At 39.8% G+C, this 12,918-nt stretch overlaps 1 protein-coding gene across 2 annotated transcripts in view; it reads right to left on the bottom strand.

Annotated features, from left to right (window-relative positions):
* ADAMTS3 (ADAM metallopeptidase with thrombospondin type 1 motif 3) overlaps nt 1-12,918 on the bottom strand; it is a 256,185-nt gene that overhangs the window by 229,129 nt on the left and 14,138 nt on the right. For both annotated transcript variants that reach the window (XM_025985092.2, XM_072748803.1), the window contains exon 3: nt 6,033-6,439. In XM_025985092.2, coding sequence (XP_025840877.1) covers nt 6,033-6,439 — 407 coding nt within the window. The remainder of the gene's footprint in view (nt 1-6,032; nt 6,440-12,918) is intronic.

Genomic DNA, 12,918 nt, shown 5'->3' with positions numbered 1-12,918 from the left:
TGATCCATTCTTCATTTTGAAAGGGGCCAGTGCCTGCTGCTTTTTTTTTTTTTTTCCTTCTACTTCTGGAAATTAAAGGGTTAGGGGCTTTGAGCTCCTAATCCTGCACTGCTAAAATAGCCCAGTGTAAGTGCCTGGAGGGAAAACAAGGTTTCCAGTCCTTTGTTCCTCAAACCTTCTAAAGTCTCTGAAATCAGCAAATAAACCGTAAACACACAGATCTCCCCCTGTCCTGTCAATAAAATGCATGACACCTTTCGTGGAAATGTTCCATGGGAGATGATGGGCCTTCAGCAAATCAGACTCCTCTCACAAAAGCAGATGTTCAAATGTCAACATCTGAAGATCAGCCCTCAAAAACCCTCTTTCCTAAATCCACTATTAAAAAAAACTATAGACTCGTTATCTATTTTCAGTATCAAACATTTCTTTTACTAGATTGAGCTGTATTTACAATCACTGGTCAAATGTTCTTAATCTTGGGCACACCAGGTCATAATACTTTTTTAAGCAGACTTTTTTAAAAGTGTCTCTGAAGCTAGACTTACTGAAATAGGCATGGCAAGAGTTGAGGGGACTAAATCCCAAAGCAAAAGTCTCTAGGCAGGGGAACCTTAAGGCTGTGTTCTTTATATGTTTGCAGTTGTCCTCCAAAGACTTCATCTGGCCATGCCCCCAAATCTAAGAAAGATAAAATACCTCCAATATTAACCAGATGTGACCATCAGATATTTCAAAAAAGAGGTCCTATATACAGTTTCCAAATTGCTCACCTCAAGCTTCCAAGACGCCCCGTCCTAACAGTGAAGATCCCTGTGAAATGCCTCAAGGAGCCTAAAAGTCATTTGGAATAAGAACAAGGCAGGAGGAAGAGACACCAGGAGAAAGAGTTTCTCCCATCTGTATTTTAAGCAGGCCTTTCCTGAATTTCTCCATTTCGTATACTGCTTTATTAGATAACTCCTGGTGATTGCATTTGAAGGAAGAATTCCAAATGTCAAAAATGCTGAAAATGTCTGTCCTAGATAGACTCCCTTGATCATGAAACCAGTCCACAAGGAAATCACTGAGCTGGAATAACCCAGGAAAGCCATTAGCAGTCGGCTCTTCCACTCCCATGCAGTTCCCTCTAATTCTAATCCAGGGGAATTAACAGAGCAATATTGTTCCAGCAAGTCTAGAGAAATTTAGTTTCCTTATGTTATGAAATACATGAAATAAAGCCTACTAACCAAACAACCCTTTATTTTGGCACATTTATAGACCACAAAATATGATTGTGAGCTGCCACTGCTCGCAGGGGAGATTTAATGGTGTTACAGAGTAAATGCCAGGGCTCTGTGGAATAAGGAAATCTATTTTCAGCTGGGATTCTCAGCCAGAAGTGTCTTCCCACTAAGAAGTGTGTGAAATTTCAGAAATGTCGAAGCAGAGAGGTAAAGCATGTCAACACCCTCTAGCCAAAGACCACCAGCAGCACATCTGTAGTGGACAAGCTGGATTTATTACATGTTGCATGGAGGGAGAATGCACAGCAGAGGGAAGCACAGGCATTTCAGTAAAAGAGTGTGAGAAAGAACCTATGAACAGGACTTGGGCTTCAGTTGGGTAATTTGGGGGAAGGTCTAGAGAAGCTGCACTTTGTTCTAGATTGGATGCTCTCAGAAAATAGGCATGATTCAATGACTGACCATCTCAGTAGTCCTCACCTATAAGTAGAATAGACTAGAGCAAGAATAAAGCTGTAATTGGGAAAGAATTAGCACTCACTCATAAATGACTATCTTGCAAAGAACAGGAAAAGATCACACTAGACAGGAACAGATTAATCATTCTTGGCCACACTGGGTAAGAATCATTGTCGATTCCTTTGTGCAGAAGACTCTGATGCTGATTTCAGAAACCCAGAGAATAATATTTTAGTTACCATGCATATTAATGTCTAGGTCACATTCTAGACATTGGCTCTGAATGTGTCACTTGAGGCATCTTTATATCCTCTTGGACATCTATATTAAGGCACCTTTCCTGTGACCATTTTATACAGTTACCTGGGATAGGTAGACTCTATCTCACTATTTCAGTCGAGTATCCAATTCCATAGGGGTAAAAACAGTTAAGTGGGATTGCCGCTTTTCAAACTATCTGCGGTGAGGAAACTTTTCTTTTCTCCCAATTGATCTTGGACTATTTTGTAAAATACAACAGGATTTCATTACTAGAGGGGTGCCTGGGTGGCTCAGTTGGTTAAGCCAACTCTTGTCCAACTCTTGGTTTCAACTAAAGTCATGATCTCAGGGTCCTGAAATCAAGCCCCACATCTGGCTCCACACTCAGCATGCAGTCAGCTTGTCCCCCTCAGTGTGCACCCTCCCCTAGCTCATGCTCTCTCTCTCTCTCCCTCTGTCTTTCTCTGCCTCTCTCTCAAATAAATAAAGTCTTTAAAAAATAATAATAAATTAAAATGTTTCAAAAGAAGTTAATTACTAGAAAAATAAAATAAGGGAGACCAGGGTGACTCCATCAGTTAAGTGTTCAACTCTTGATTTTGGCTCAGATCATGATCTCAGGGTCTTGGGATGGAGCCCTGTGCCTGGCTCCATGCTCAATGGGGAGTCAGCTTGAGGATTTCTCTCTCTCCCTCTCCCTCTACCCCTCCCTCCACCCACGAATACACTCTCTTTCTCTAAAATAAATAAATAAATATTTTAATTAATTGTAAAAATGATAAAACTGGAGTGCCTGGGTGATTCAGTTGGTTGAGCATCTGCCTTTGGCTCAGGTCATGATTCTGGGATCTTGGGATTGAGCCCCACATCAGGCTCCCTGCTCAGTGGAGGCTTCTTCCTCTCCCTCTGCCACTCCCCCTGCTTGTACTCTCTCACACGCTCTCCCTCTCTAATAAAACAAATTCTTTTTTTAAAAATCATAAAACAAAATACCAACCCCATTTTTTAAATTATTCAACCCAGAGCAAATACAGTAATTGTCAAATTGGTATAAAAGTTTCTATATATAGTCTCACTTTGGGTATTTATCTTTTCACAAGCCTGGGCCTGTGGACACACTTTGAAGTACCACTTGTTTTTAAATTTAATTAAAGCGTTCTATTTACTACAAATTAATTCTGAGAGTGCTTCCCATTTCAAATTCATATGGCATACCACAAGGTCACATAAAGGAGATGTAAGCAGTTTTGCCCAGGGAGAAAGCCTTGCTATAAACCACTCCCCACCACGGTGAAACGTAATTCCCTGTGGCTGTTTCTTATGTGCAATAGCTTCAAAGAACACATGGAGAAAGTCAAATCACTGGAAAACCATCCAAAACTGATGTAACCAAAGGGTTAGACTTCCCATCCAGGTACAGCTTCAATGACATTGTCTTCCATAGCAGGAAATCTAACTATATACTTGCTAGGCAGATATTTTTCCATTGGTATCTTTAGGCCAAAAGAGGCTGTACTTTCTACTAGACCTACCTGGATTTGATTATTGTCCCAGAACCCTTCTAGAGCAATGGCTTGAGAGCCCATCAGGGTAATCCTCGGGCATCTGTGTTATCTCAGTGTCCCTGCTTCCATTTCTAAGATCGAGAAGGTCAAGCCTAAATCCCTATAGAGCTAGCCAGTTAAAGGGAAAAGGGGGCTTAGTAACCAGCAAATCAGCCAAGTTTATTTACATGTCCTTCAATTAAACTTCCCACTTCATCTGTTTAAGGATTTATCCCATTCAATGCAATTCTGCAATTCTAAGAATTTGTTCCCAGCTTAGCAAAGTAGTCCCAGTTTATTCCTCTAATTCGTTGATTTGCTCCCCATAACCCTGCTTGCTGCTGCTCTTCCTGCCATCATCTTCACTCTTCCTCCTGGCACATGCCTGCTGTGAGCTTGAAACTCTAAAAAAGGCTTCATTTCGCATACCCACAGAGTCAGCACTGCCTTCTCTACAAGCCAAACCTACCATTTTCCCAGATGGAGCTGAAGGCCTCAGTCACTTATGTCTGGTTCAAAACTCTGTCCTATTCATATCTCCAAAACATATTTCCCTTAACTACCAATTTTCCAAGTTAAACATGATTCTAACATATATATACACAAGCCAGATATTTTGACACTTAAGTCTATGGCAAATTTAACATCTTTGAGCTGCATGAGGATGGTTACCACTACTCCTTCCACCACTTCACAGTGCCTAGCATAGAACTTGGTCCATTACTAGTTCCTACAAATATCGTTTAATTAATTAATTAATGGATCAAAGCCTGGAACAAATGAAAACTTGTAGGGTGCAGTGGTAGTGTAGTATACATACATACTCGATATCAATTGACACATGATGCTAACACCATATCTTAAAAATGAGAAATTAAAGAATCCTAATAATTAACATTCATTCAGACTTTATATCTATTTTCCTCTTCCTTATAACAAGGAACTTACTATAGCCTCAGAGTTCTTGTATCTATGATTAGATAATTTGACATGTACAGAAAGAAAAATACTGATTGCTAAGTAAGGTGTAAAAATCACTGTGATGATGCATTAAAATAAGTTCCTTGCCTTTTATCTTCTTCAAACTGATTTTCTGGCCAATATCCCACATTTCAAATATTAATGGAAAAGTTAGAAAGTACATAATTTTTATGCTATAAAACTAAAAAATAATAGTGAATTAAGTTTTATACTCAATATATTTAAATGTATTATAAAACAATACCCTTTATTTATGTTCTTTTCTATCTTAGTAATACTGAATCAAGCTCTCTCAATGAATATTTTAAACTTTATCTTCCAGAAAGTACCTTCCTTTTTATTTCCTATTCAGTGACTTAATTAATTCACATCTATCCAAGCTTTGTATAGAATGAGAAGAATTTGAGCGATTCCTTATGCCTTCAAATCCCAGAATATGGTCTAGCACCAAATGCAAGTGTATAGATCCTAATCTAATGGAGTCCAACTTGAACACTCGGGACCTGCTACATGTGCTCTGTTCAGCTTTCTGTGCTGTCTTTTAAAACCCTACAGGACATCAAGAGGCAATACAAGACTGAAAAAATAAAGCAAAACAATTATCTCACCAGCATTCAGTAAAAGTAAAACATATGTATCATACCTCCTCTGGATTGGGCCTATGAATAGAAGGAACAATAGCAAAAAATTCATGGTATAGTTGGAGGACCATCTAAGGTAGAATAATTATAAGCAGGAACATAAGGAATATTTTGAGAACTCCCAGAAGAGTGACAAAACAAAGGGAATAGCTCTGAACTCCCAAGAAACAGCAGCCTGGCAACCATAGAAAGAAAAATGGTTGATTTTTTGAACAAAGACTTGGAGTCAACTGTGGATGGAAGAGGCATAAACACTGACACACTTTTCAAATAACATCTGAAGATACTAAGCAAATAAAAATACTTCACATCTGCAGAGTGGGTAAAGAAAGGTCAGTTACTATTGGCCTCAATAACAAAACTAAAGAGCAATATATATGGGTATTTTAGTTGAAAATAAAGAAAAAACTAAATCAAAGCCATGATGCAGAAAGAACTACATCTCATGTTTGTAAAGTAATGCTATTTGAACAAATTCTGACAAAGGACTGCTCATTTCCCATTTTAGCATTCTGTGGGGAAGCAAAGGAATGCATTAAAATACCTTCTTTATAAAGATATCCAAAGTTTCCACATAAGTAGTGAAATACTATCATTTTGGAGGAATCTACATTTCTTTAGAAAATTCTCAGAATGCTTTGAAAGAAATAAGGAAATAAAATTACCCAATGTAACACTCGTGAAAATATAAGCAAAAGTGCTACAATAGGTATCTTTTGCTTCTTGGAAAATGCTGTCCTCATGGCAAAATTAAGCCAAAGCACACATCTTTGAGAGTAAAATGCTTTCTCAAGCTCCTTCCTGAACTTAAAATATAATAGTACGGCTTCCTTTCCACCTCTACCTTCCAAACCACGCTGGAGCCATGCTACGCTCCCAAACACCTGCAAACACATACACACAAAAGGGAGTCTTACCAGACCATCACAGTTGCTAATGGCAACAGAGGTTCCTGGAATGTCCATGATGTCACCAACATAAGCACAGTTAGTCTGCAAAGGCTCTGTTTTCCAGATTCTTTCTGAAGCACTTCCTGCTTGATGATCATTAATGGGGTCAGTTGTATTCTCAGGCACTAGAGATGTCTCGTGCCATTCCACAACAGCCCCAGGAGCTACTAGCTGAGTGTTGGGCCTTAGTCGCAGATGAAAATCTCTTCCAAATGCTGTGATGTTAAAGAACAATTGCTCAGAGTTGGAAGACACGTCCCTCGGTGACCTCTTTTTGTGATTTGCAGAAAGAATATGGGAGAGATAGTGTCCTTCAAAATTTGTGCTGACTGGAGTCACCAGCTCATACTCACTCTGTCCCTTTATTGGTAAATCTGTGGGGTGAAAAATAGAATTGTAGAACCCTGTGTGACAAGAGAACACAGGAGGACATAACACAGGCACCTCACAAGACTGTACCTCAACTTCATAATAAATATATTCCTGAACTATCTCATAAGCATGAAATTTTGATAACTCAAGTCATTTCTCAACTATACTTAGGTAACTATGGGTTCAATGAATTATTTTTTAAAAAACTGTATTACAATGTGAATATTCGTATCTCATTTATATGTTTGAGAACATGAATATAATAAGTTTCCATAAACGATATCTGGCTTACTTATAATCAAGACATGCTCCCAATTAATTTATTATTGGCATAACTGACACCTGCTACAAGTTTTTAACAAAACTTTTGCTATTATGTAGAAGAAATTTTTTTATTTTATTTTTTCCCAGTAAAAATCCTAGAGTTTCTGCCAATTACAATAGCTACTTTATGTTGGATTTACCATGGCCTATTATTTAATACACTTAGTTCATAGTGCTGTAATTTTTACACAATTTTTCTATCATAACAAACCTAACAATCACACTTCAAGCGTGAGCAAACTGAAATTCAGGAAGTATGTGCCCAAGTTCAAGTAACTGTAAAGCTCAGGTATGAGTCCAAGTCATACTCCAAAGCCCATACATACATTCTGCTACATTGAATTCCACCTCATAAATCACAGATCATTATCAGAAAATGAGGAGAATGGGTAAGTAGAAATCATAATTTATAAATTAAATACGCAGATGCTGGTCAGTCAAGAGCAAACGGCATTGCCATTTTGAACTGAATTCCTTTCATGGGACAGATACTCATTTTAATATGAATGTATTTGGAGTCCACCTTACATCATGGGTGGCTAGCTACATATTAAACTCAATTTCACAATTAATTCTCCTAGTTTAGCCAAATGTATTATGTCTGCCAACATGCAAACACCCTTGGGAAAGATAACACATTGAATAAACCATTTATCCCTTACTAGAAGTGATTTTGAAGCAAGAAAATGGATCCTGGAAAAGGAAATGAGGACAAGGATGAGAAAAGAAGACAAGCAAAATCTGGTAACAGAATTTAAAAGTCCCCCACCATGATTCTAGCCTAAGACTAGTCCTGCAGTATGTTAAAGAACCCTGAAAAAAAAAAATTCTATGATCCACGAATACTTCTCACCTAGCACAATCACATGTATGTGATCCAATAAATGAAAGCATAAGACTCATAAATGAGCCTACAATCTATGATCTTAAAGTAGCCTTATAGAATATTTTCATTATTTTCCTGCTTTTTAAATCCTTCAAACAGTGTATAAAGTACCAGAAGGCATTTTATAATGCCTTGAAAATTCTTTGAGTGCATGTTGGTTATCACTATGGCCAACGTATTTAAACAAAACACCCTTCTTTATTAAATACACAGATCAAATAATCCGGCTGTAAATATTTACTAGGAGGAGGAGTGAGGATTGTACTATCACAGAGTAAAGTGAAGCCCACCTCCAACACTCGGAGGAACAGCAGCACAGTCCCTGCCTGTGGGTCTCTGCACCATAGTCAAGGACCTACACTAGGCATCAGCATAAGCATGGACACAAAGATGTGGTCTCTCTTACAGCCAAATCCATGGGGAATACTTCTGTAAATTCTGGCTTATAGAAAGAACTGGAAACTTTAAGAATGAATTTGAGTGTTGCAGGAGTAGAGTGATGGAGAGGAAGGATTCCACAGTAAGGGATGAGTCAGGCTCTTCATGTGGAGTGTCAAAGGCTATCCCAAATTAAGTATAAATTCCTTAAGGACAAGAAACTCCCCCATTCAGCTTGGTATTTCCAGTATCATCTAACACAAGATTTTATATATGCCAGGGTCTCTTGTCGGTAGGATTTGCTTAACATATATTAAGTTAGCAATGCAGGTAACTAGAGAACTTCTGCATGTCTATGCTGCTACACACTAACTTACAGGATGCACTACCTGAGGTCCAAGGACCTTCTGGCTGCACTAGTAATCCCACTTGTAATTCTATTCAACCATTCGTTTACTGTTTCAAGGGAAGGAGATTTCCCATCTCCACTGAAGGAGATTCACATCACCAAAATCTAGACAATATACTAATACCTGGATTAAGCAATTAGAGAACTAGAAAATTTAGGAAGAATGCAAGGAGGCTCCTGCCTCCACACCCAAAAGGACACCCAAAGCCTCATGCTCACAGGAAACCATGCATCTTGGATTCTCTGGGACTGTTCCATTTTTGCACTGTCAGACAGTATGCTCTGCATTTTTATTCAAAATAAACATGGCAGGGATCCCTGGGTGGCTCAGCAGTTTAGTGCCTGCCTTCAGCCCAGGGCGTGAGCCTGGAGTCCGGGGATCGAGTCCCACATCAGGCTCCCTGCATGGAGCCTGCTTCTCCCTCTGCCTGTGTCTCTGCCTCTCTCTCTCTCTCTCTCTCTCTCTCTCTTTCTCTCTCTCTCTGTCTCTCATGAATAAATAAATAAAATCTTTTAAAAATAAATAAATAAACATGGCACATAGAGCTTTGTCTTCTCTGATGCTAAATAATAAATCCAAAAAATAAATAAATAAATAAATAAATAAATAAATAAATAAATAAATAATAAATCATTCCTAAAATGTACACGAAAGACATACCGTTGAAATTAAACCCGGAATGAATAATTTTCCAGTTGGCAATTATTGTAATCAAGGGAAAAAAGATGCACTTAGTAACCCCTCAGGCTACCATCCCCTTGGATAGTAGTTAGCAGAAATGACAAAGGAGCCACCAGGTCACCTACCATTTCCAGGCAGGATAAATTCTGGGCACTGTGCTTTGGGTTCAAGAATATACCATCTCTGTGGAATATGAGAAATAGTGCAAGGGACCATAAGGGAAGTAGGAGACACTGAATGGGGAAAATCAGAGAGAAAGACAAGCCATGAAGGACTCTTAACTCTAGGAAACAAACTGAGGGTTACTGAAGAGGAGGAGGGTAAGGGAACAGTATAACTGGGTGACAGGTGCTAAGGAGGGCACGTGATGTGATGAGCATTGAGTGTTATACTACATGCTGGCAAACTGAATTTAAATTAAAAAAAAAAGAATATACCATCTCTAATTCTCACAGCAATCACAGCAGGTGGGTATTATCCATAGTTTATAAATGAAAAAGCAGGACTAGGGACACCTGGGTGGCTCAGTGATTGAGCATCTGCCTTTGGCTCAGGTCGTGGTCCTGGGTCCTGGGGTCGAGTCCCACATCAGGCTCCCTGCGGGGAGCCTGCTTCTTCCTCAGCCTATGTCTCTGCCTCTCTCTGTGTCTCTCATGAATTAATAAAAATAAAATCTAAAAAAAAAAAAAGAAATGAAAAAGCAGGCCTAGAAGCCTGACACAGAGCAAGCAAGAAGCCAAAGGAAAATTTCAATTTTGATCATTTTGATACTGAAGACCATGCTCCTATGCTCTTATTCACTTTGGAATAGATGAAACATCTTGCTGTCAATTTCTAACTTAAGACCTGACTTATAAAGGAAACCTACCACAAGAATGACGACGTTCGGTCCACCGCAGACAGCCAACTAATTATTCCTCCAGTGTAGTTTCAAAACCTTCTCTAAAAGGCTCTTAAGTTCTCTGTTTTTGAGGGAAAAAAAGGGGGGTGGGGTGCAAGGGGATGGTAGGGAAGGCTCAAAGCTATCAAAAGTATTTTCATCTAAGATTACAATCATATAAGCAAATTAAATTCTATCCAGTGTTAACGCACTATATTCAGATATCACACACCCCACAGGGCCAAATATTTCCCCAAAGTAGGACAGCCTAGGGATGAGGAAGGAACTACCTACAGAATCCAAGAGCAGTAAGCTAAGTCAGTGCATCACCCTGAACAAGTTCTTTGGTTTCTCTTAGGCTCAGCATCCTCAATTGTTACCTGGAGGCTAGTAATACTTCCAACTTCATGGGTTTAGTGCAAGGTTTAAATGAGATTATGCAGAGGATGCAATAAATCCTACCTACTGAAAACTTAAAGGTAAGTTAGCTACTCATTAACATCTTGCCCGTTGCAATTTTAAAATGGGAAACTATGCAACTGTCAGCAGAGGTGGCTGAAGAGCCACAGCAGCTGGTATGTAAAGGTTTTTGTGGGCCATAAATTCTACAAGCACAAATGGCTAGAGCCACGATAAAGCCACAGTGCAGTCCCTAAGTCCCCAAGCAGGACTCAGAAGTAGTTAACCTTCCACAACTGGCTGGTGTCTGTGCATGCATGCTGCATCCCTCCAGGGGCCTCGGACAAGCTGCCTCATCTCACCGAGAAGCAAAGCCACCACATGAGCCCCATACCCTAGTCCCCCTCGCCTTTGCAACAACAGTTTCTGCGACTGGCTTCTCTTCCTTCCTTATCAGTTTCTCCACATCATTAGATCATTCCCATCGGCAAATAAATGAGCTGCCATCCTATCTCCCACCTTTAATAAAAACTCTCATGATGCCACATCCCACTCGAACTAAGACCCCATCACTTCGCTACCCTTTATAGCAAAATGCTCCAAAAGACTGACTAGATGTGTCCTCCTCCTCTCTTTCCATCCTTGTTCTTTCTTGAACCCGATCCATTCAAGCTCTTGAAGTCACTAGTGACCCCAGGTTGCTGAAACCGATAGTCAAGACTCTCTACTTGCTGTATCAGCAGATTCTGACACAGCTTATTTCCCTTTCCTTGTTGCAATATGTTCTTTATTTAGCCTCCAGGATATCTTTTTCTTCTGGTTCTCCCCTTTCCTCGGTGCTCTCCCCTCCTCATTCTCCTTTCCTTACATCGCTTGATTTCCATCACTTGTATATTCTGCAGTGCCACAGGACCTGGTCCAGGGACTCCTCTCTTCTGCATCTACCCACCCCGGCATGGTAAGTTCTTCCCATCCCATGAGTTTGAGGGGCTTCACAATCAATCTACAGCCCCAGCTTTATCTGTGAGCTCCTCTCTTGTCAACTCCATTGCCTTCTCCATATGGACATTCCCTAAGCACTCCAGCTCCACATTTCCAGAAGTAAACTTCCTATCTCCCTGCTCCCAAGTCAGTAATTGACAACTCTGTCCTCCTAGCTACTTGGACCAAAAACCTGACTAAACTACCCTCAAACTCTTGTCACATCACGAATCAAATCTTTCAGCAAATTCTATTGACTCAGCCTTCAAGATGTCTCCAAACAGTGACCACAGCTCATCACCAGCCCAGTTACTACCCTTGTCTAAGCCACTGGTTCAGCTTTGAATGAGTCCCACACCTGTTCTCCTTGCTTCTGCTCCTCCCCTTTATAAATTATCTTCAAAATAGAGCAGGAGAATTAAGGTGGCAGGTCAAGTCACTCTTCTCAAAACCCATTCCAGAATAAAATGGGTTTGCTCACTCCAATAGGCTGGCACTGAGAATTCTCACATTTCAAGGTCACTGTGCTTGCTTTCCTCTGGGATCTCCCACCTCAATTCCTTCAGGATTTTGTTCTTTTTTTTTTTTTAAAGATTTTATTTATGTATTCATGAGAGACACAGAGAGGCAGAGACACAGGCAGAGAGAGAAGCAGGCTCCCTGCATGCAGGACTCGAACCTAGGACCCTGGGATCACTCTCTGAGCCTAAGGCTCAACCACTGAGCCACATAGGTTTTTATTTTACTGTGACCCTCTCCATGAGGTGTGTCTTGACCAGTATCCATCTCATCACTGTCTAGCCCTTTTCCCCATTTTACTTTTCCCCACAAAACCTGTCACTCTCTGGTATACTATAAATTGTACTTCTGTTTACTTAATTATTGTTTCTCTCACTAGCATATGAGCTCCACGAGGGCACAGATTTTTACCTGTCCTCTTGATTACTATTCTCTAATGCCTAAAATAGAACCTGAAGTCACCAAATAAATACCTGTGAATGAATGAATGAGTGAATGAATGGGAGCAGTTTGAGCCTGAGGGTATATCTAAAATTAGAATGTACTCTCTTTTCCCCAAATAGCAATTTATCACCAAGCAATCAAGGACAGCCAATGACACAAGGTGTCATATATCTCTACAACCAGAATTTTGTTGGCAAATATTTCTACTTCTTACAGCTCTTTCTGACCAGTAAATCAAACATTCCATTCTATCCAGATCTTATATTTAAGCTACTAAGAACCAGAAAGTAGATCTAGTCATTCAAACACCTCTCCTAGAATGCAGACCCAGAGCCCCTCATACTTAGAAGCAAGCAGCAGGAAATCAGTCCCATTAGGCAATCCCTTTAGATATCCATAGAATATCTACACAGGTCAAAAATAAGAGACCTTGAAAATCATCTAATCTTTGCCTCTTTCTTACAATGAAGGCATCTCCAGTAATGATTTTTTTTTTTTTTTTAAGTTAGACGTGGAGTGCCTTTAACCTGCTCTTGCTCTCTGTGAAGAAAGATTTTTCTCGGACTATCCTGAGCCTCT

This window comes from Vulpes vulpes, chromosome 2 (assembly GCF_048418805.1).
Source record: "Vulpes vulpes isolate BD-2025 chromosome 2, VulVul3, whole genome shotgun sequence".
NCBI classification, from domain to species: domain Eukaryota; kingdom Metazoa; phylum Chordata; class Mammalia; order Carnivora; family Canidae; genus Vulpes; species Vulpes vulpes.
The sequence above is the reverse complement of the archived record's forward strand: the minus strand, read 5'-3'. Positions and strand labels throughout refer to the sequence as shown.